At 41.0% G+C, this 24,499-nt stretch overlaps 1 protein-coding gene across 6 annotated transcripts in view; it reads left to right on the top strand.

Moving 5' to 3' along the window:
* DENND6A (DENN domain containing 6A) overlaps positions 1 to 24,499 on the top strand; it is a 141,108-nt gene that overhangs the window by 74,386 nt on the left and 42,223 nt on the right. For 4 of the 6 annotated variants that reach the window (XM_012462775.3, XM_064367225.1, XM_064367224.1 and 1 more), the window contains 2 exons: positions 19,160 to 19,198; positions 19,298 to 19,340. In XM_012462775.3, the coding sequence (XP_012318198.2) occupies positions 19,160 to 19,198; positions 19,298 to 19,340 (82 nt within the window). Of the gene's footprint in view, positions 1 to 219; positions 773 to 19,159; positions 19,199 to 19,297; positions 19,341 to 24,499 lie in introns of those variants that run through there. The other 2 variants (XM_064367226.1, XM_012462773.3) reach the window with 2 other exon arrangements.

Here is a 24,499-nt window from a genome sequence, read left to right as displayed (position 1 = left end):
CTGCCGTTGTGCCTGGCTAATTTTTATATTTTTGTAGAGACGGAGTTTCACCATGTTGGCCAGGCTGGTCTTGAACTCCTGACCTCAGGTGGTCCACCTGCCTCAGCCTCCCAAGATGCTGGGATTACAGGCATGAGCCACCATGCCTGGCTTTCCTTTTTCAGTGAAGAGAACCCCTGACTTTTGCTTTATGAATTTCACCCTCAGTTTTCTCAATTGTAAAATGAATTGAGGTACTAGAATCAATACCTTTTTTTAGTAGGGGAACTTTCTTCACTGTGTAAATATAAATCTAATCTGGAACCTTAATGACTAATCTTGTTGAAATGGGGCTTATGTGTGGGTCTTTGTTTGTCTACAACAGAAATTAATTTAAGCTACCTCAGACCTGTTTCCAGCTGTTTAAGACATAAACCTAGTCGGGCTTCAGAAAATGGCTAGAGTTCAGAACCAGGGAAACCTCTTGTTTTTGCTTTTGTGTGTGTGTGTGTGTGTGTGTGTGTGTGTGTGTGTGTATGTGTGTGTGTGGAGGGGTCTTGTTTATATTTCATGCTCTCTGCAAACTGGCTTCTTCCCCTTCTCTGATTTTTTTTTTCCTTAGAGACATGGCCTGGCTTAGACTGGAGTGCAGTAGCATGATCATAGCTCACTATAGCCTTGAACTGCTAAGCTGGAGGGATCCTCCTGAATATCTAGGACTACAGACATGCACCACCACACCCAGCTATTTTTTAATGTTTTGATGAAGATGGAGTCTTGCTATCTTGCCCAGGTTGGTCTCAAACTTCTGGCCTCAAACTAACCTGCTGCCTCTGCCTCCCAAAGTGCTGGGATTATAGGCGTGAGCCACCATGCCCAGCCCTTCTTCTCTGATCTTTAAGATGGAAGTTAATGTTTTTAGCCACTTTAGTGAAAAAGAGTGAATCTTTAACTCTCTTCCAAATGCCAGAGGAATATAGTCTGGCCTGGTTTGGGGCAGCTTCCCAGTGTGTGATACAATTGGCTAAAGACCTGAGTAGAAGGGGGAGTGGTTCACCTTGCATAAAATGTCTTTTATGGCCCTGTCCTAAGTGAAGGGGATGTTAAGGAGGTCTTTGAGCTAAGAAGAAACTGAACAAGGTGTTGACTACAGCGGATACGTGCTGAGCTGCTTTTCCCCTGAAGTGGCTCTGGAGGCATTACCACAGAATCAAAGTGTCCTCTGGAACAAGGTTTGAAACCTCCTGGGTTTTATATACTCTATCTCACTTTTAGCTTTGAAATTACCCATTATTTAATAAAGCCTTATCTAAATATAGAATTACCTTATTTATTCAAAATTTCTTTTCTGAGTGAATAAATAACATACAACGTTGCAAACTTGGCAAGTAAAGAAATTATAAACACTAGAAAATATCACTCTTAATTCTACTAAGAGGCAACTGCTATTAATATTTGGTATTTTTGTTGATGCTTTTTTTCTTTATATAATTTTGTATCTGTCAAGGATTAATTTGATAGGAACAGAAATCTCAAATAAACTTAAGTAAAGGGATATAGATTGTAGGGATTCCAGGCAGTCTTTTGGAATCCAAGTGTGTGGGAAGCGGGGATGAACCTGTGGGATTTGGAAAGCCCCAGGCTTTTGCTTTTGCCCTTGTCTCTGGAGCTGTTTTTTTGTTTTTTGTCTTTGCTCATTGCATGTCTGTTCCATTCTGCATGCTGAGACTGGTTTGTGCTGCAGTGGCTTCAGTTTCTGATCCCTCATTACTCTATTACTCTGCTTGACTTTAGGTTTCCATGGTACTGATTTTAGCCAAACTCTTTTTCTGAAATTAGGCTGAAGCTTAATACTGGAGTATCTGATTGGCTCAGCATGGGACATGTGTCCCATTTTGTTCACCTGTGGTCAGGAGACAAGGTTTCAATAGCAGTAGCAGTCACTTAGGCTCACCCTGCAATAAGAGGGACACTACCAAAGCATGGTATGGGCAGCAGTCTCCTAAACGTGTCTACCATGAGTCTGCTTTTATTCATAAATATTCTCATAAACAGTTTGTGAGATCATTAGACTTTTCATAAGCTGAGTGTTGTGGCTCACATCTGTAATCCCAGCACTTTGGGAGGCTGAGGCGGGTAGATCACTTGAGGTCAGGAGTTTGAGACCACTGTGGCCAACATGATAAAACCCTGTCTCTACTAAAAAAAATACAAAAATTAGCCTGTGTGGTGGCACATTCCTGTAATCCCAGCTACTCAGGAGGCTGAAGCAGGAGGATCACTTGAACCTGGGAGGTGGAGGCTGCAGTGAACTGAGATCATACCACTGTACTCCAGCCTGGGCAACAGAGCAAGACTTTGTCACAAAAAACAAAAGCAAAAAAGAACCAATTCTTCATAAATATAATTTTACAAACCATAAGTTGTTTTCTGTTTGTTTGTTTTTTTGAGATGGTCTCACTCTGTTGCCCAGGCTGGAGTATAGTGATGCAATGGCTCACTGAAGCCTTGAACTCCTGGCTCAGGTGATCCTTCTGTCTCAGCTTCCCTGGTAGCTGATACTGCAGGCATGTGCTTCTGTACCAGGCTGATTTTTGAATTTTTTTGTAGAGATGGGGCCTTGCTTTGTTGTCCAGGATGGTCTCAAATTCCTGGCTTCAAGGGATCCTCCTACCTCCGCCTCCTAAACTGCTGGGATTATAGGTGTGAGCCACTGCACCTGGCTGTCAGCCTGTTCTTTGAAACTTTGAAGCCAGGTATTGACTTTTCTCTGGCTATGAAAGTCTTGGAGGTCATAGTCTTCCAATAGAAGGCCGTTCCACCCACGTTGAAAATCTTATTTAGTGTAGTCACTTTAATCATTTCTCTTAGATTTTCTGAATAACTTGCTGTACTATCAGTCCTTGCTGCTTCACCTTGGACTTTTATGTTATGGAGACAGCTTCTTTCCTTAAATCTCATAAATCTTCTGTTAGCTTCCAACTTTTCTTCTGCAGATTCCTCACCCCTCTCAGCCATAACAGAATTGAAAAGAGCTCTTGCTCTGAATTAGGCTTTGGCTTAGGGAATGTTGTAGCTGGTTTGCTCTTCTATCCAGACCACTGAGACTTTCTCCACATCAGCAATAAGGCTGTTTCAGTTTCATATCATTCATGTGTTCACTGGAGTAGCACTTTTAATTTCCTTCAAGAACTTTTCCTTTGGCTGGGTGTGGTGGTTCAGGCCTGTAATCCCACCACTTTGGGAGGCTGAGGCAGGAGAATTCCTTGAGCCCTGGAGTTTGAGACCAGACTGGGCAACATGGTGAGACCCTGTTGCATAAAAAAAGAAAGACAGAACTTTTCCTTTGCATTCACAAGTTGGCTGTTTGGTCCAAGAGGCCTAGCTTTTGGCCTGTTTCAGCTTTTGACATGCTTTCCTCATAAACTTAATCATTTCTAGCTTTTGATTTAAAGTGAGAGATGTATGATTCTTCCTTTTATTTGAACACTTAGAGGCCATTATTCATTGGCCCAACTGCAATATTCTCATGTCTTAGGGAATGGGGGTGCCTAAGGAGAGGGAGAGAGATGGGGTAATGGGTGGTCAGTGGAGCTGTCGGAACACATGTATTTATTTAAGAAATCTGCCATCTTATATGGGCATGGTTTGTGGTGCTCCAAAACAATTGCAGTACTAACATCAAAGATAACTTATCACAGGCCACTGTAACAGATACAATAGTAACAAAAAAGTTTGAAGTATTTTGAGAATTACCAAAATGTAACACAGAGACACAAAATGAACAGGTTGGAAAAATGATACTGATAGACTTGCTTGACGCAGACTTGCCACAAACCTGTAACTTGCAGAAACTAGTAACTGCAAAGCACCATGAAATGATGCACAATAAAACAAGGTATGCCTATATTAATAAAAGGAGAAGGAAGAATGGTATTGGAAGGCAACAAGCATTCACTGCCTTACCTGAGAGCAGATATAATTTTTTTTTTTTTTTGAGGTGGAGTTTTGCTCTTGTTACCCAGGCTGGAGTGCAATGGCATGATCTTGGCACGCTGCGACCTCCACCTCCTGGGTTCAAGCGATTCTCCTGCCTTAGCCACCTGAGAAACTGGGATTATAGGTGTGCACCACCACACCTGGCTAATTTTGTGTTTTTAGTAGAGATGGGGCTTCTCCATGTTGGTCAAGCTTGTCTTGAACTCCCAACCTCAGGTGATCCGCTTGTCTTGGCTTCCCAAAGTGCTGGAATTACAGGCGCTTGCCACTGCACCCAGCTGAGCAATTATAATCTTATGTGATCAAAGGTTTATTTTGAAAGATTTCTAAGCTGGGGTTTTATGCTATAGACTTTACTAACTTTGAGCTCTTTGAGAGCCAAGGGTATATATGCCTGAAAATTCTACACCATTTTATAACTTTGAAATAAAGGAACATGTCCTGTTTTACCTGGGATATGGAAATACCTGTTAATGCTAATTGAAAATGAGGCTAAACATTTATATCTTGGTAAATTTAAGCTTTTTTTTGAAATGGAATCTCGCTCTGTTGCCCAAGCTGGAGTGCAGTGGTGCGACCTCCATTCACTGCAGCCTCCGCCTCCCAGGTTCAAGTGATTCTCTTGCCTCATGATCCTGAGTAGCTCGAACTACCCATGCCTGGCTAATTTTTTTTGTTGTTGTATTTTTAGCAGAGGTAGAATTTCACCATGTTGGTCAGGCAGGAATTTAAGCTATTTTTGTATCATTGGGATTCTGAGTTATTTTGTTCTTCTTATCATAAGAATCATCTGGGGGCATTTGTTACATATAATGATTCTGGGGCTCACCCTAGATCTGCTTAATCAGAATCAATTCCAAATGATCATTATGGGCAGGCATGTTTGGAGTATGTTCTTGAATTTTCTCTTTATATATACTTTCCTGTTTTTCTTATAAACCAGCTGTTGTCAAAATGTGGTCTGAGGATTTCTGGGCATCTCTGAGACCATTTTAGGAGACTTATAGAATCTTTTCAAACTATGTGTGGCTTTTCTTCATGTTCTGCAACCAAAACAACATACTGCAATAGAATGAACATAGAATGATTCTGCCAAGAGCAAACATCAAAGAAAAGCAAATGAAAGAAAAAAAGCAGATATGAGAATCTAGTTATTTCTGTTAAATCAGACATTAAAAATACAAAGATGTCAACAGTGCCATCTTCTCAGTAAAATTTTTGTTTTATTTAGGAATACAGGTTGTGTGTTCTTAATCTAAGCATTCAAAATCCAATACGCTCCAAAATCTGAAACTTTCTGAGTACTGACATGATGCTTAAAGGAAATTTGCATTGGAGCATTTTAGATTTCAAGTTTTTGGATTTGGGATACCCAGCTGGGTAAGTATAATTCAGATATTCTGGAATCTGAAAAGATCTGAAACCCAAAACATTCTGATCCCACCAAGCATTTTGGATAAGGAATACTCAACCTGGATACAGTAACTTTTCATAAAAGAATATGTTGGCCGGGCACAGTGCCTTATGTCTGTAATCCCAGCACTTTGGGAGGCTGAAGTGGGCAGATCACAAGGTCAGGAGATCGAGACTATCCTGGCCAACATGGTGAAACCCTGTCTCTACTAAAATACAAAAAATTAGCCAGGCGTGGTCGTGCACACCTGTAGTCTCAGCTACTTGGGAGGCTGAGGCAGGGGAATTGCTTGAACCTGGGAGGCAGAGGTTGCAGTGAGCTAAGATCGTACCACTGCACTCACACCTGGTGACAGACCAAGACTCCTTCTCAAAACAAACAAACAAACTATATATATATGAGTAATAGGTTATCATTATTTTAGAATAAATTAACAATATTTTTAAAAATGATCACGTTTAGTTTCTCCAGTGGTGAATGTTGATAGACATAATCATATGAACAAGAGTTCTTTGGGAGCCTCAATACATTTTGAAAGGATAAAGGGATCTTGGAAACAAAAAGTTTGAGAGTTGCAGTTTTACGTTGTCTGGCTTGAGATACTTTGATTAGTTGACTTGTGGGAGGCAGGCTAAAGTAGTAGTTAAGTGGATTGTAAAGTGAAACCAGGACTGGCATCCTGGTTCCAGTACTTACTAGATGTATTACTTTGATGAAGTCACTCAGCCTCTATGCTTCATCACCTCTGGTATATCACCTCTGATATAAACAGGAACCAACTTCACAGAGTCATAGAGAGTTAAATCAAGTGTGCAAGGCACTAAGCACAGTGCCTTGCAGACATCAGGGGCTCAGCAACTTGTGACTATGTTGTGGTCAACAGCTTTAGAGGATGTGGATGTTGTTTCTTTGATTGTTCTATGACTTTAAACAGAAAATTTAAAGAGAAACATTACTTGTGTATGTATCTCATTTCTTTCTCTTTTTTTTTTTTCGAGATAGCATCTCACTTTGTTGCCCAGGTTGGAGTGCAGTGGCATGCAATCATGGCTCATTGCAGCCTTGAACTCTTGGATTCAAGTGATCCTCTGACCTCAGTTTCACAAGTAGCTGGGACTACAGGTGTGTGACACTTTGCCCGGCTAAATTGTTTTATTTTTTGTGGAGTTAGGGTCTCACTATGTTGCCCAGTGTGGTCTTGAACTCCTGGGCTTAAGGGATCCTTCTGCCTCTGCCTCCGAAGTGTTGAGAACACAGGCGTGAGCCATTGCACCCAGCCTCATTTATTCCTTTCAGTCACTCTAATTATTAAGTAACATTACAGACTTTCTTTCTTTCCTTTCTTCTTTCTTTCTCTTTCTCTCTTTCTTTCTTCTCTTTCTTTCTTCTCTTTCTTTCTCTCTTTTTCTCTTTCTTTCCTTCTGTCTTTCTCTTTCTCTCTTTTTCTCTTTCTTTCCGTCTTTCTCTTTCTCTCCTTCCGTCTGTCCTTCCTTCCTCTTCCTTTCCTTTCTTCTTTCTTTCTCCTTCCTTCCTTCTTTCTTTTTCTTTCTCTTTCTTTCCTTCCTTCCTTCTCTCTCTCCTTCCATCTGTCTGTCCTTCCTTCCTCTTTCTTTCCTTTCTTCTTTCTTTCCTTCCTTCTCTTTTTCTTTCTTTCTCTCTCTCTTTCTCTGTCTCTTTCCCTCCCTTGCTTCCTTTTCTTTTCCATTCTTTTCTTTCCTTTCCCTTCCTTCCCTCCCTCCCTTCCTCCCTCTCTCTCTCTCTCTTTCTTTCTTTCTCTTTCTTCTTCAACCTCTACCTCCCAGGTTCATACAGTTCTCCAGTCCCAGCCTCCCAGTAGCTGGGACTACAGGCGCATGCCACCACGCCTGGCTAATTTTTTATATTTTTAGTAGAGATGGGGTTTCACCGTGTTAGCCAGGATGGTCTCGATCTCCTGACCTCGTGATCCGCCTGCCACGGCCTCCCAAAATGCCAGGATTACAGGTGTGAGCCACCCCTGCTGCCTATTTATTTATTTGAGACAGGGTCATGCTCTGTCAGCTAGAGTGCAGTAGCATGATGACAGTGCACTATGGCCTGGACCTCTCAGGCTCAAGCGATTCTCTCACCTCAGCCTGTCAAGTAGCTGGACTGCAGGTGTGTACCACCACACCTGGCTCCTTTTTTGTTTTTTGTTTTTTTGTAGAGACAGTGTTTTTCTGTGTTGCCCAGGCTGGTCTTGAACTCCTGGCCTCAAGCAATCTGCCTGCCTCGGCCTCCTCTAATACACCTGCCTTTGGCTCCCAAAGTGCTAGGATTATAGGCATGAGCCATCATGCCTGGCCATAAACTCTTTTTAAATAAGGGAACTGAAATTTAAAGAGTAACTTGCCCCATATCACTTGCTTTATAAGCCAGGATTTGAATCCAGGTCCTTTTGATTGTGAAGCCTAATTTCCCCCCACTATACTGTGTTATCCTGGGTAAAAAATTAAGCTACTTTTGTTTACTATTTAGGGAAACTGAAGCTAAGAAGACATGAAATGCTAGTGGTAGCTTGAACTAAAATTCCTAAGTTCTTGGCACTAATAGTTTACCTCATTTCTCAAAGTGTTCTTGCTTACATGCTAATACTAAATGTAATAATAGTACCTAGGGCTATTTTGTGAGTTGTGTATGAACTACTTTTAGCATTTTTGCGATCCTTTAGTTGGCAAAATGCTTTACTATCCTGTGAAATGCACAGTAGACAGTTTCTTCTCTTTGGACAAAAGAATAACTGAACCCAGACCAGTGTGACCTATGTCACTGACATAAGGTTAGATTTCCTGAATGTCGGTATTCTAACTGATAACAGTTTATAACCATGGGTAGATGAAGTGAGATGATAATATTAATAGTTCCCATTTCTAGTGTATTGTGAGGATTAATTGATACAACACAGTGCCTGGCACAAGGAAAACACTAGATAAAGTTAGCAATTCTAATTATTGAGTTTTTCTGAAATAATGAAATGGTTACTCTTTTGATCTAGTTTATTTGAATTCTATCAGTATTACTCATTTAGTGAATTCCTACTTAACCATAGAGTCCTTTATAAGTAATACAGAATCAGTATGAAGATAGCATCATTAAATTTTTGTTGATACCTATTATAATAGGAACACTAGGACTGTTTGGATAGGCCATCATAAGGACCTAACATGCACCAAGGACTCTCTATTCTATTCTATTCTATTCTATTCATCAGTAGATGAAGACATGAGAATCCTTGCTCTCCAGGATTTAACTGAAGAGACAAGTAAGAGCATAGAGTCAGCAGGGCAGGGTGGTTTACTCCTGTAATCCCAGCACTTTGAGAGGCCGAGGCAGGTGGATCACCTGAGGTCAGGAGTTTGAGACCAGCCTGGCCAACATGGTGAAACTCTGTCTCTACTAAAAATATAAAAAAATTAGCTGGACGTGGTGTTATATGCCTATAATCCCAGTACTTGGGTGGTTGAGGCAGGAGAATCGCTTGAACTTGGGAGTTGGAGGTTGCAGTGAGCCGAGGTGGTGTCACTGCACTCCAGCCTAGGCAACAAAACCAGGCTCCATCTCAAAAAAAAAAAAAAAAAATATATATATATATATATATATATATATAATATATATTTTATAATATATATTATATTATAAAAACCACCAAACTGTTTTCCACTAGTGTTACATGAGGGTTCCAATTTCTCTGCGTGTTTGCCAACCCTTGTTATTGTCTGTCCTTTTGATTACAGCAGTCCTAGTGGGTATGGATGTCTTACTGTGATTTTATTTGCATTTCCCTAATAACTAATGCTAAACCATGTTTTTTCATATGCTTCTTGGCCATTTTAATTTTAATTTTTTGGAGAAGTATCTATTCACATTTTTGCTAATTTTAAAATTGTGTTGTCTTTTTATCATCATTATATTGTAAGAGTTCTTTATGTATTCTGTATACTAGACCCTTACTGGATATATGAATTATGTCTTTTTTTTGTTTTTGAGACAGAGTCTTACTCCATCACCCAGGCTGGAGGGCAGTGGTGTGATCTCGGCTCACTGCAACCTCCGCCTCCTGGGTTCAAGCAATTCTCCTGCCTTAGCCTCCTGAGTAACTGGGATTACAGGCATGTGCCACCACTCCCGGCTAATTTTTTGTATTTTTAATAGAGATGAGGTTTCACCATGTTAGCCAGGACGGTCTTGAGCTCCTGACCTCGTGATCTGCCCACCTCAGCCTCCCAAAGTGCTGGTATTACAGGAGTGAGCCACGGTGCTTGCCCATGAATTGTGTGTTGGCCTGTTCAGGCTTCTCACAAAATATCATAAACTGGGCAGCTTATAAAAAATGTATGTTTATTTCTCATAGCTCTGGAGGCTGGGAAGTCCTGGCTGATGTGGGTTTTGGTGAGGGTACTCTTTCTGGTTCATAGTTGGCACCTTCTAGCAGTATCTTCACATGGTGGAGAGCTAGCTCTCTGGTCTGTTCTATAAGAACACTAATCCCAGGCAGAGCCCTCATGACCTGATCACCTCCCAAAGGCTACCTAATACACCTCCTAATACCACCATCACCTTGGGGTTTTTTGTTTTTGTTTTTTTTTTTTGAGGGGAGGGTTTGTTGTTATTAAAACAAGGTTTTAAATTTTGATGATGTCCAATTTATTTATGTTTCCTTTTGTTGTTTGTGCTTTTGGTGGCATGTTTAAGAAACCTAATTCAAGGTTATGAAGATTTTTTACTATGTTTTCTTCTAAGAGTTTTATAGATTTAGTTCTTACATTTAGGCCTTTGATCCACTTTGGGTTGACTATTGTATATGCTGTGAATTAGAGCTGTTATTTTTTTAAACTTTATTTTGAGATAATTTTAAACTTAGGTAAGAGTTATAAAAGTAACTTACTCAGCTTCACCTGGAGTTAACCTTTGTGCTTCAAAGAACATACAGTTCATTGTTGCCACTACTGCTATTCTGACAGTTCTAGTTTCTCACAAGTTTCTATTCATAATCATGCTCAGCACCTTATACCGTCTCTATACCTCACCTTTCCTTCCCAGTTGCTGTTAGGCTGTCTATTGCATTCATAATTCCTATAGCTCTCACCAGTAGTGGCTCAGCCCCTCCTTCCCAGCCTGTATTTTTGACTCATTCAAGGTTAAAAATTCTCTAGCAGCTTCTTTAACATAGCCCACAATCCCCTACATAGTTTTCTCTCTCCTTACTTCTTCAGGCTCACCTTGCCCCACTCCATCAGTGAGAAACAATGGACCATTGGTGTGGAAGGTACACCCTCATGTTATGGAAGCAGAAACTGAGTCATAGACTGGCTAAGGATTTCCCACAAGGACACATCTAATTAGGACCAAAACATGGTTTTGATCATAGTACTGTACTTTCCATCCTTCCCCATTGCCTCTAAGAGTTTGAAGATGCAGAGGTGTATTCTTTTATTTTTGCCCAAAGTCAAGGTGAGTAAATGTGAACTTTAAAGAAAATTTGGGCTTTAAAGAAAAAATTGAAGTGAAGAAGAGTTGATAGGAAGAAGCTGAAGATTTGGCTTAGGATGGTAGAATGAGAAGTAATAACAACAATGAAGAAGAAAGAAGGCAGAATGCTAATATTTTGTCTTTTGCCTTCTGTGAGGGCAGGTGGGACTATCTAGTTAACTGTGTTTCCTAGAAGCTAGTAAGATGAAAGAATAGGATCTGTGCATATGGCAACCATACCAGTGCCTCCTATTTTCAAATATTTGTCTTGTCTTCCCACAAACCATCTGTATTGGTCTGCTATGGCTACTATACCAAAATACCAGACTGGGTGTCTTGTTTTTGTTTTTGTCTCGAGACAGGGTCTTGCTCTGTCGCCCAGGGTGGAGTGCGGTGGTACCATCTGGGCTGACTGCAACCTCCACCTCCCTGGTTCAAGCGATACTCATGTCTCAGCTTCCTGAGTAGCTGTGATTGCAGGTGTGTGTTACCATGCCCAGCTAATTTTTGTTATTTTTAGTAGAGATGGGATTTCGTCATTTTGGCCAGGCTGGTCACTCTTGACCTCAAGTAATCTACCTGCCTTAGTCTCCCAGAGTTCTGGGATTATAGGCCTAAGCCATCGCACTGGATGTCTTAAATAACCAAAATCAGTTTCTCTTGGTTCTGGAGGCTGGCGGAAGTCTAAAATCAAGGTGCTGGCCAATTTTGTTCCTGGTGAGGATTCTCTTCCTGGCTTGCAGATGGCTATGTTCTTGCTATATCCTCACATTGTGGAGAGAAAGAGAGAGAGATCTTGCTTGTGTTTCCTCTTATAAGGGCACTAATGCCATCGTGTGAGCTCTACACTTATGACCTAATTACCTCCCAAAGGCCTCGTCTCTATATATGATGGGAGGTTAGAACTTTAACATGAATTTGTCGGGGACACACAATTCAGTCCATAGCACCATCTAACTGGACTAGATATCTCTGGATTTGAGCCCCAACTGTATTTCTTCTCCCCCGATTGCCTGAAAAAAAAAAATCTCATCTTAAACTATTTTCATTCTCTGTGTAGAAACCAACCACCATTTTATGCCCTCTCTGAGGGGAAGGCCGTGTGTGAGTTTCTCTTTATGGGTCTTGAAGAATGTGTTTCTCAGAAAAAAAATAGCTGTTTATCAAGGCATTTCTGTGCTGGGAGAACCTCCTATTGATTTCTGATAAGCTGTAGAGATCTGTGTTAAAATTTAAACATCAAGAATATACTCTATAAATTTGTATTTATCCTGGAAAAAGTATTAGAAGAAATTATCCTATGACTGCCAAAAGAACTTGGTATTTAGTCTAAGTGGATTATGACAGAAAGTCCTTTTTTTTTTTTTTAATAAAAGGAGTCATTTCCTTTAGGAATAGCTAAATGAGATGTGTTAGACTGGTTTAATGAGATATTGTGATGAGTTAGTGATATTGTGATGAGTTAGTGATTTTGACAAAAATGGCTGAATAGTTCAGCATTTAGATGGTTGGTTATTTAAGATGATATAACAGCTTACAAAGAATAGGATATAATTAACCTCTACCAAGTGCTTCTATTTAGGAACTGAGAAGGATTATATTAATCCCAGCTGGTAAGGGGAAGAGTCAATGCAATCTGATACAAAGCCAGGAAGAATGTTGAGATCTAGGGAATTAAGATATAGTAGTGCTTTGCGCCATCAAAATAAAAAGGGATTCATGATTCTTTCTGTTAAAAGTGACAGGAAGGCTGGACGTGGTGGCCTGTAATCCCAACACTTTGGGAGGTGGAGGCAGGAGGATCATTTGAGGCCAGGAGTACAAAACATCCTGGGCAACATGGCAAGACTCAATCTCTACAGAAAGTTTAAAAATTAGCCAAGTGTGGTTGTGCATGCCTGTAGTCCTAGCTACTGAGAAGGCTAAGGTGGGAGGATCCCTTGAGCCCGGTGGTCAAGGCTGCGGTGAGCCGCAATTGTGCCACTGCACTTTAGCCTTGGTGACAGAGTGAGGCCCTGTCCCCTATCCCCCCAAAAAGACAACAAAGCCCAAACTGGCATAAGAAAACAAAGTTTATTGATTCATGTTATTGCAAAGTTCACAGGTAAGCCTGATTCAAGGCACAACTGAATTTATAGTTGAGATAATGTAAGGACTTGGTTTTTCTCCATCTTTCTGCTGTCTTTCACTGTAGAGAATTGATTAAAATGATAGGACATAGGAATAGCAGGTGGAACTTATTAAAAGATACCATTAGAGCCTTACATATCAATGGGAAATAGTTTTTTGTTTGTTTGGAGCAAATAGTGTTGGGAATGTTGACAATTTTAAAAATAACAGTTTGAGGCTGGGCATGGTGGCTCATGTCTATAATCCCAGCACTTTGGGAGGCCAAGGTGGGTGGATCACTTCAGGTTAGGCATTTGAGACCAGCCTGGCTAACATGGTGAAACCCTGTCTCTACTAAAAATACAAAAATTAACTGGGTGTGGTGGTGCACACCTGTAATCCAGCTACTTGGGTGGCTGAGGCACAAGAATCTCTTGAACCCAGGAGGCAGAGGTTGCATTGAGCAGAGATCACGCCATTGCACTCCAGCCTGGGTAACAGAGCGAGACTGTCTCAAAAAAAAAAATAAATAAATAAAAATAAAAAATAGCAGTTTGAGCTATAGCTCAGAATTAAAGAAATAGCGCATAAAATGTTAGAAGAAAATATGCAAAAACTTAATTCGTTGTTTTCCAAGTTTCAGTCATTTCTTGTCATTTGTATGATTAATATCTTCTTTAACTGGGTTCTTCACATGCTTCTGCCTCCTTTTTTACTTAGCTATATCTTAAGCATTTTTATCTATGCTATATTGATTTTGAGTGTTACTGTTTTTTTTCTAGTACACATTAAAATAAGTACAGCACATATAACTACTAACATTTTAAAAGGGCTGTGCACCATATAATAGCTCCACTGGCATGTGTGCCATGCCTTAGGAAACAAGGATTTAACTGTTAAAAGATGAGAGAAGGACTTTTTCTAAGATATCTTGGAACAGCAAGAGAAGGACTATTTCTTTTTCCTTTTTTTTGTTTTTCAGATACCTTAAAGAATTGTTTTAACCAGTGGACTTTTTCTTTTTTTAAGACAGAATCTTATTCTGTCGCCCAGGCTAGACTGCAGTGGCAAAATTTTGGCTCACTGCAACCTCCACCTCCCAGGTTCAAGCGATTCTTGTGCCCCAGCTTCCCAAGTAGCTGGGATTACAAGCGTCTACCACCACGCCTGGCTAAGTTTTTTTGTATTTTTACTAGAGACATGGTTTCACAATGTTGGCCAGGCTAGTCTCCAACTCCTGGCCCCAAGTGATCACCTACCTCGGCCTCCCAGAGTGCTAGGATTATAGGCATGAGCCACGGTGCCTGGCCAAGAAGGACTTTTTTTTTTTTTTTTTTTTTTTTTTTGAGAGAGGGTGTCACTCTGTCGCTCAGTCTGGAGTGCAGTGGCATGATCTTGGTTCACTGCAGCCTCTACCTCCTGGGATCAAGCAGTCCTCCACCTATCCTCCCAAGTTGCTGGGACCACAGGTGTGTGCCACCATGTTACAAAATGGTGTGCCCCATGTTACAAAATACACAACATGGTGTATATTTTGTAACATGGGGTTTCACCATATTACCCAGGCTGGTCTTGAACTTCTGGGCTCAAGGGATCCTCCCACCTCAAACTCTCAAAGTGCTGGGATTACAGGCATGAGCCACTGTGCCTGGCCAAGAGGACTTTCTAAGAGTAAGAGCAGGAAGAGAAATTACAAAGTGAAAAATGTAGATTTAACTACATATAGACTTAAAGTTTCTTTTCATTAAAAAAAAATGTAGGCAGGGTGGGCGGTGGCTCACAGTTGTAATCGTAGCACTTTAGGAGGCCGAGGTAGGCAGATCACGAGGTTAGGAATTTGAGAGCAGCCTGTCCAATATGCTGAAACCCCGTCTCTGCTAAATAATACAAAAACTAGTCGGGCGTGGTGGCACACGCCTGTAGTCCCAGCTACTCAAGAGACTGAGGCAGGAGAATCGCTTGAACCCAGGAGGCAGAGGGTGCAGTGAACCGAGATCACGCCACTGTGCTCCAGCCTGGGTGACAGTAAGACTCTGACTCAAATAAAAAAAAAAAAAAGCCGGGCGCGGTGTCTCACGCCTGTAATCCCAGCACTTTGGGAGGCCGAGGCGGGTGGATCACGAGGTCAAGAAATCGAGACCATCCTGGTCAACATGGTGAAACCCCATCTCTACTAAAAATACAAAAAATTAGCTGGGCATGGTGGCGCGTGCCTGTAATCCCAGCTACTCAGGAGGCTGAGGCAGGAGAATTGCCTGAACTTAGGAGGCGGAGGTTGCGGTGAGCCGAGATCGCGCCATTGCACTCCAGCCTGGGTAACAAGAGCGAAACTCCATCTCAAAAAAAAAAAAAAAAATTAAACTGCAAACTACTGGGAATTTGAAAAGTTTGCAGAGTTCTGAGTCCTTGTGTCTGGTACACAGGGAAGACTAGTGTATGTGTGTGCTGTAGGGGCCTGACTCTCCTAAGTCAGCCATTAGTATCACCAGGTGACCTTTAAGGCACCTCTGCCATTTTGAAAATCACTCGTCTTTAATAATTGGTGGCATGAGAGAGGCATTACTGCCAATGCACACAGGATGCCTTCTGTAACTCATGTGTAGTGCCAGTTGACTAGTCAAGTATTGAGTGCGTACTTTTTGTCACTTTGATAAATGTAATGCTCATCTCCTAAGGAGGTCAGGTTGGTTATAACATAGAGCCTGGTTGGCTTGTAGAGTGTGTGCCTTGGGTGTGTTGTTTACTAGTGTTTGTTCTGATGGTAATTGATTTGGCCTAGCCCTGCTTCTTTGCAGGGGCTGTGGGGAGGGAGTTTCTTCAGAAGGTGGCTGTGGTCATTGTAAACACTAAAATAACCTGTTTAAGAAAATGCATAATGATTCTTTAAAGGGACCAAAGAGAATTAGAATAGCCTTTATTGTGGAGATGGTCCTTGAGGTTTCTTAAACTGCAGATAATTATTTTTCTTTTTCATTTTCAGTAACTAAATAGGGTGTGTATTACTTGTTGGAGTCAGTTGAAAATTATTGTTTCTTGAAGTAGATGCCAGCCGAAAGATTAAGTTCTCTTTATATTATAGGCTCCCGAAGAAAAGACTTAGTAAGCTTTGAGTTATTAGTAATTCAGTTGGTAAATGATTCTTGATAACTTATGAGTTTACCAATCTTTTGGAGATAACTTTAAACCAAAAACTTTTCTTACCTAATGTAAATATTACTCAGTACTCCCAGCTTTCCCCCTTGTTTTATTATTAAAGTTTATAAACTGTTTCTTTTTGTTTTTTTTTTTGTGTCTTTTTAACTTTTATTTTAGATTTTGGGGTACATGTGAAAGTTTGTTACATAGGTAAACTCATGTCATAGGGGTTTGTTGTGCAGATTATTTCATCACCCAGTTGTTAACCCCAGTACCCAGTAGTTATCTTTTCTACTCTTCTCCCTCCTCCCACCCTCCACCATCAAGTGGACCCCAGTGTCTATTGTTTCCTTCTTTGTGTTCGTAAGGTCTCATCATTTAGCTCCTCCCACTTATAAAAGGCCCACTGTGCCTGGCCAGAACTATGTATTTTTTAAAAAAATACTCTTGGCTGGGCATGGTAGCTCAGGCCTATAATCCCAGCCATTTGGAAAGCCGAGGTGGGTGGATCGCCTGAGGTCAAGAGTTTGAGACCAACCTGACCAAAATGGTGAAACCCTCTCTCTACTAAAAATAGAAAGTTAGCCGAGCATGGTGGTGCCTGCCTTGAATCCCAGCTACTTGGGAGGCTGAGGCAGGAGAATCTCTTGAACCTGGGAGGCGGAGGTTGCAGTGAGCTGAGATGGTGCCATTGCACTCCAGCCTGGGCAACAGGAGTGAAACTCCTTCTCAAACAAAACGAAAAATATTCTTAATTATTGTGGATGTATAATAGTTGCACTTATATATGGGGTACATGTGATATTTTGATGCAGACATGCAACGTATAATGATCAAATCAGGATTATTGGGACATCTATCACCTCAAGCATTTATCATTTCTTTGTGTTAGGAACTTTGCAGTTCTACTTTTCAGTGATTTTGAAATACACAATAAATTATTGTTAACTATAGTTGTCCTATTGTGCTACCAAACACTAGATCTTATTCCTTCTATCTAACTGTATTTTAGTACCCTTCCGTTCTTTCTTTTTTTTTTTTTTTTTTTTTTATTGCATTTTAGGTTTTGGGGTACATGTGAAAAACATGCAAGGTTGTTGCATAGGTACATATGTGGCAGTGTGATTTGCTGCCTTCCTCCCCTTCACCTATATCTGGCATTTCTCCCCATGCTATCCCTCCCCAACTCCCCACCCCCCTCTATCCCCCCCTCTCCCCGCCAACAGACCCCAGTGTATAGTGCTCCCCTCCCTGTGTCCATGTGTTCTCATTGTTCAACACCCACCTATGAGTGAGAACATGTGGTGTTTGATTTTCTGTTCTTGTGTCAGTTTGCTGAGAATGATGGTTTCCAGGTTCATCCATGTCCCTACAAAGGACGCGAACTCATCGTTTTTGATGGCTGCATAATATTCCATGGTGTATATGTGCCACATTTTTCCTGTCCAGTCTATCATCGATGGGCATTTGGGTTGGTTCCAGGTCTTTGCTATTGTAAACTGTGCTGCAATGAACATTCGTGTGCATGTGTCCTTATAGTAGAACGATTTATAATCCTTTGGATAAATACCCAGTAATGGGATTGCTGGGTCAAATGGAATTTCTATTTCTAGGTCCTTGAGGAATCGCCACACTGTTTTCCACAATGGTTGAACTAGTTTACACTCCCACCAACAGTGTATAAGTGTTCCTATTTCTCCACATCCTCTCCAGCTTTATTCTGCCCTCCCAAACTCTTACTAACCTTCCCAGCCTCTGGTAACTCACCATCATTATTCTACTTTCTATCTCTACGAGTTCCTCTTTTTAGCCCTCACATATGAGTGAGAACATGTGATATTTGTCTTTTTGTGCCTGGCTTATTTCACTTAACATAATGTTCTCCAGTTCCACCCGTGCTGATGCAAATGACATGATTTCATTTTTTGTTTTTTTTAATGTTTTTGAGACAGACTGTCACTCTGTCGCCCAGGCTGGAGTACACTGGTATAATCTCAGCTCACTGTAACCTCCGCCTCCTGGGTTCAAGTGATTCTCATGTCGCAGGCTCCCAAATAGCTAGGATTACAGGCATGAGCCACCACACCCAGCTAATTTTTGTGTTTTTATTAGAGATGGGGTTTCACCATGTTGACCAGGCTGGTATTGAACTCTGCCCATCTCGGCCTCCCAAAGTGCTGGGATTACAGGTGTGAGCCACCATGCCGGCCTGGATTTAATTTTTTTCTTTTTTTTTTTTTTGAGACAGAGTCTCACTGTGTTGCCCAGGCTGGATTGCAGTGGCACGATTTCAGCTCACTGCAACCTCCACCTCCTAGGTTCAAGCAGTTCTCCTGCCTCAGCCTCCTAAGTAGCTGGGATTACAGGCGCGTGCCCCCATGCCCAGCTAATTTTTGTACTTTTAGTAGAGATGGAATTTCACTATGTTGGTCAGGCTGGTCTTGAACTCCTGACCTCGTGATCTACCTGCCTTGGTCTCCCAAAGTGCTGGGATTACAGGCATGAGCCACCGAGCCTGTCCTGGATTTCATTTTTTTAATGGCTGAATAATATCCCATTATGTATATTTACTGCATTTTCTTTATCCATGCTTCTGTGAACTCTTTCTGAAAGTGATTTGACCATATCCAACTACTATTTAGATTAATGTTTATTATATATGTATGTATATATATACACACACTTTTTTTGAGACAGAGTCTTATCTATCACCCAAACTGGAGTGCAGTGGTGCAATCTTGGCTTACTACAACCTCCATCTCCTGGGTTCAAGTGATCCTCCCACCTCAGCCTCCTAAGTAGCTGGGACTACAGGCATGGGCTACCATGCCTGGCTAATTTTTGTATTTTTAGTAGAGACAGGATTTCGCCATGTTGGCCAGTCCAGTCTTCAACACCTGACCTCAAGTAATCCGCCTGCCTCAGCCTCCCACAGTGCTGAGATTACAAGCGCAAGCTATTGCACGTAGCCTATAATATGTTTATAACTAATGTTTATTATAATATGTTTAATAAAATTTAACTCTTTTCTTCCAGGTAATTTATCCTCAGCATTCCAAACTTACTGACAAAGAAGTAAGTAAAAGTACTGCTCTGTATAGTTTACTGTTATATTTGTTTGTTTTCATTGGTTACGTGTGTGTCAGCATACATAGCTTTTGTTTTCTTTTTCAGAAAACCAATATTTGCTATTTGTCTTTTCCAGATTCAAATTCAGGTAACTATTTTTCACATAGTGTTTCTGTTTAATTTTATACTAAGAATACTAGTAATACTGTTAAAGTTTTGATTAAAATAGCATATTAGAATGCAAACACAGATTCAGCCAAATAAATCAATGATTTTGATTCCTCCTTTTTTTTTTTGAGACGGAGTTTCGCTCTTGTTACCCAGGCTGGAGTGCAATGGCGCAATCTCGGCTCACCGCAACCTCTGCCTCCTGGGTTCAGGCAATTCTCCTGCCTCAGCCTCCTGAGTAGCTGGGATTACAGGCACACGCCACCATGCCCAGCTAATTTTTTGTATTTTTAGTAGAAACGGGGTTTCACCATGTTGACCAGGATGGTCTCGATCTGTTGATCTCATGATCCACCCACCTCGGCCTCCCAAAGTGCTGGGATTACAGGCGGATTCCTCCTATTTTAATGATACCTAGTCATGTCATCGTTGATTGTAGTTGCTTCAACTCTTAAAATAACTGTTATGGTGTGATGAGGTAAACCATCAAGAAACAATAAACTCTTGAATTAGTGAAGAGGTTGAAAATCAGCGACATTGATATGTTTGGGATTCATGGAGTATGTATTAAATAGTTTATAAAGTATATAGTTTACTTTCAGTTCAGAATCTTGGAGCTTACCAGGAACTCTGTAAAAGCAGTGCATTTTTAAGAAGCCAGGATAAGTTTGGTTAGGAAGCAAGGCCATAAGTTATTTGCAATAGTTTATATGGGTTAATATATATAAAGCCTTGGCATAGTGCTTGGTATATAGAAAAAAGCATATAAGGGCCTGCTTATTGTTGAGCTTGGTTTTGCTGGTCTCTTTCAAGCTCTTCATTTTGTGTGGTCCTAATCATTGACATCCTTCAGGTTACCTCTTGTGTTTCACTTTCAAACTAGTTTTTTTTGGCTTACAGTGACCAAAACATTCAGTTTCTCAGGCCACACACAGTTATAAAGCAGAGACAATCTAATTTTCATTCCTTTTGTGGTTACTTCTAATATTCTGTTAATTCATTCATTTAATCTGATTTGAGAGATTTGACATTTAAGTTTTGGGTTTTTTTTTTTTAGCATTTTCTCCTTTCTGTATAAATGCTGCCAGAATTTTTTTTCTAGACATTTGTAACTCAGCTTTGGTGAACTATATGAAAGAAAAGTGATATCTTGGTAAATTAGATATTGCCTTTTAGAGATCTCACTAAGGCATTTTTTCTGACCTGGAATTATTTTAGTGTTTTTGCCCTTTAATGAAATAGTGATACAGAGGGCTTGTAGGAATGTATCTTCTTCATTTCAGTTAATATTCTTCTTATAAAATCTGTACATACGCTTTTTTTTTTTCTTTTTTCTTTTTAAGACGGTGTTTTGCTCTTGTTGCCCAGGCTGGAGGGCAATGGTGCAATCTCGGTGTTTTGCTCTTGTTGCCCAGGCTGGAGGGCAATGGTGCAATCTCGGCTCACCGCAACCTCCTCCTCCAGGGTTCAAGCGATTCTTCTGCCTCAGCTTCCTGAGTAGATGGGATTACAGGCATGCGCCACCATGCTTGGCTAATTTTATATTTTCAGTAGAAATGGGGTTTCTCCATGTTCATCAGGCTGGTCTCGAACTCCCAACATCAGGAGATCCTCCCTCCTCGGCCTCCCAAAGTGCTGGGATTACAGGCGTGAGCCACTGCGCCTGGCCTTACACTGTGATGGGTTAGATTTCCAGGACTCAGAGTAAGCTGAGTTGTATAGATGGCAGGATGGACTGACTTTCTGCATGGAATCCCAGTGAATTACACTGGATGTTCCTTTCTTTCAGATCATAGCTGGTTGTCATGGCTCCTCTCTCTTTTTCCCTTCTCTACATGAGCATGAAGGGGATCAGAATATGCTATCCCCAAATATATCACTTATGCTTAAGGATTATTTTGAGCTGAAGGCAATTGAGAAACAGCAGATGCAAAATGAGCTCTTTACCCTGCGCCCATATGCCTAAAAGCAGGGCATACATTTTCCTTTGTGAAGGTCACCCCTCCCCTTTCCCATACCAGGAAGAGGAGAAAGATTTTGAATCACCAGAGAAAACTTACTACTGGAGATGCTACCAGCTTGATTCTGCATAAATAAGCCTTGCTAAAATAACCCTTATCTTTCATTCATTTTACCCATGTGTTTACCTTCCCACAATTTACCATCCTTAGAAGTCCAAATCTTTTTTCCTTTATGTAGTCACTGTATTTTAGTTTCCTTTGTTAAAATGGTTTCTAAGCTCCCAAGTTTAACCACCTCTTTGGGTTTTTATGTTTTTCTCTGAAGTCTTTGTATGCATTCAAACTAAATCTTTTCTTGTTAATCTGTTGTCTGTTTCACAGGCCCCAGTTACTGAACCTAAGATGGTAGACGAAAAGTGCCCTACACTTATCCATTAAGGCTAAGAAGTTAATTCTGTAGTGTTTAAATAGTCTATATCTAGTTTTATAGTCTCTGCGTATGTCGTTTTCTTTTTGGAAGTTAAGTTCAAATGGAAATCTTTGTAAATCAAAAAAATTTAAAAGTATTTTTGGCTTATGAATGACCTATGGAGTCTTGCTCTGTTCAGTCACCCAGGTTGGAGTGCAGTGGCATGATCTCAGCTCACTGTAACCAACACCTCCCAGTTCAAGTGATTCTCCTGCCTCAGCCTCCCAAGTAGCTGGGACCACAGGTGCCCACTACCATGCCCAGCTAATTTTTTTTTTTTTTTTGAGACAGAGGCTCACTCTGTCACCCAGGCTGTAGTGCAGTGGCATGATCTAGGCTCACTGCAACCTCCGCCTCCCGGGTTCAAGTGATTCTCCTGCCTCAGCCTCCTGAGTAGCTGGGACTGCAGGTGTGTGCCACCGTGCCTGGCTAATTAAGGCCAATTTTTGTATGTTTGGTAGAGATGGGGTTTTTACCATATTGGCCAAGTTGGTCGCAAACTCCCAACCTCAAGTGATCCACCCACCTCTGCCTCCCAAAGTGATGGGATTATAGGCATAAACCACCATGCTCAGGCGATTTTTTTTCTCATAGTTATTTTTAAATGCTTTTTTTATGTGCCACACATTAAATGAAGTGTGGTTCATATGACTTGAAGTATGGTTGGTACTTACACGTAAAATTACAAAAGACCTGAAAGCAGGCACTTTGCTCTCTTAACAGATCATCATTAATCTAGGTAGCAAGTGACTATATGTTTTGTAAATATTTGAAGTTAACTATTCTCAGTTGTGGTTATCCAGGCAGTTTGTTTCTGTTATGTGTTTATTAAATGAAGGTTGGAGGCCAGGTTCGGTGGCTCACACCTGTAACCTCAGCACTTTGGAAGGCTGAGGCAGATTATAACTTGAGGTCATGAGTTCGAGACTGGCCTGGCCAACATGGTGAAACCCTGTCTCTACTAAAAATACAAAATTAGCCGAGCATGGTGGTGTGTGCCTGTAGTCGCAGCTACTCAGGAGACTGAGACAGGAGAATCGCTTGAACCAGGGATGCGAAGGTTGCAGTGAGCCGAGATCGTGCCACTGCACTCCAGCCTGGGTGACAGAGCAAGACTCCTTCTCAAGAAAATAAAGGAAGTTGGGATTACTGTACCAACTTTGAAATGGATTTAATTTTTCCCAGGATACCTTTTATTGCTATAGAAGGAAATCCAGACACAGTACAGCAGTCTTTAGGGAAAGAGGCATAAATCAAGCCTTGTATACACTTAAAATAGCATTTTAGATGGCATGAAAAAATGACACAGATAAAAATGCTTTTGAGGCCAGGCGTGGTGGCTCACTCCTGTAATTCCAGTACTTTTGGAGGCCGAGGTGGGTGGATCATGAGGTCAGGATTTCAAGACCAGCCTGGCCAAGGTGGTGAAACCCTGTCTCTACTAAATCTACAAAAATTAACTGGTGTGGTGGCAGGTGCCTGTGATCCCAGCTACTCAGGAGGCCGACGCAGGAGAATTGCTTCAACCCAGGTGGCAGAGGCTGCAGTGAGCCGAGATTACGCCACTGCATTCCAGCCTGGACGACAGATTGAGACTCCGTCTCAAAAAAAAAATCCTTTTGAGATTGGAATGGTTTGCCCTTCCCAACCCCTCCCCCACCTTAGAAAAAGCTTTGTTTGGTTGTTTTTTTAGGTTTAATTTTTTTGTTTCATTTGAATGACTTTTATCTTTAGGAGCCTAAGTTTAATGTGTCCAGTGTTTTTCTCCTTATCATTTACCATTAATATCATCTGGATGTAGGTGTTGCTGAGGCTTAAGCTGTGATGAGTGCCCAAGGACAGTAGTCAGTATATTTTAAACATGTCCAGAGAGAAAAACTCAGCATTAGTAGAGAGAGTTTGAAGCAATAATGAATCTGAGGGAAAGATTAATCCTACTTGTTATGGATGGACTTGACATGCAGACAGTATTTGTCTCAACACATTTCTTCTCTGTAAATAGCAGGGACATCATCATGTGCTTTACACTTCCCAGTAGCTAAAGCAGCACTTCTCATACTGTGTTGAAGGACCAGTTGGGGTTTTTAATATTTCTAGTCTGTTTGGACCCATATTTTTGTAAAATAATTTAATTGAATTATTAGAAAAATAAAATGAAAGGAAAAAACAAAGAAATATAAAAGTCTAATTTTTTTTTTTTTTTTTGAGACAGGGTCTTGCTCTGTTGCCCAGGCTGGAGTGCAGTGCTGTGATCTTGGCTCACTGCAACCTCTGCCTCCTGGGTTCAAGCAATTCTTCTGCCTCAGCCTCCTGAGTAGCTGGGATTACAGGCACCTGCCACCACACCTTACTAATTTTTGTATTTTTAGTAGAGACGGCCATGTTTAGTAGAGAGGGTTCACCATGTTGGCCGGGCTGGTCTGAAACTCCTGACCTCAAGTGATCCACCCACCTTGGCCTCCCAAAGTGCTGGGATTACAGGTGTGAGCCACTGTGCCTGGCCTAAAAGTCCAAATTTATTACTGCAATATCAAGTTGCTGTGAAAGTTTCTAAATATATATTCTCAACTTGCATATTTATTTGGTTATGGAACAGTAACAAGAGTTTATGGACTGGTATTAGTCCATGGAATAAACTGTGAAAAACTCTGGTCTAAACTACTGTTTCTCAGCAATCCAGCTTAACCACCCTAATCACAGAGAGAGGGA

Source organism: Aotus nancymaae, unplaced genomic scaffold (genome assembly GCF_030222135.1).
Source record: "Aotus nancymaae isolate 86718 unplaced genomic scaffold, 86718_ANA_hifiasm-v0.15.2.pri h1tg000067l, whole genome shotgun sequence".
Classification (NCBI taxonomy): domain Eukaryota; kingdom Metazoa; phylum Chordata; class Mammalia; order Primates; family Aotidae; genus Aotus; species Aotus nancymaae.
Note: the sequence above shows the minus strand (reverse complement) of the source record. Positions and strands in the feature narration are given on the sequence as shown.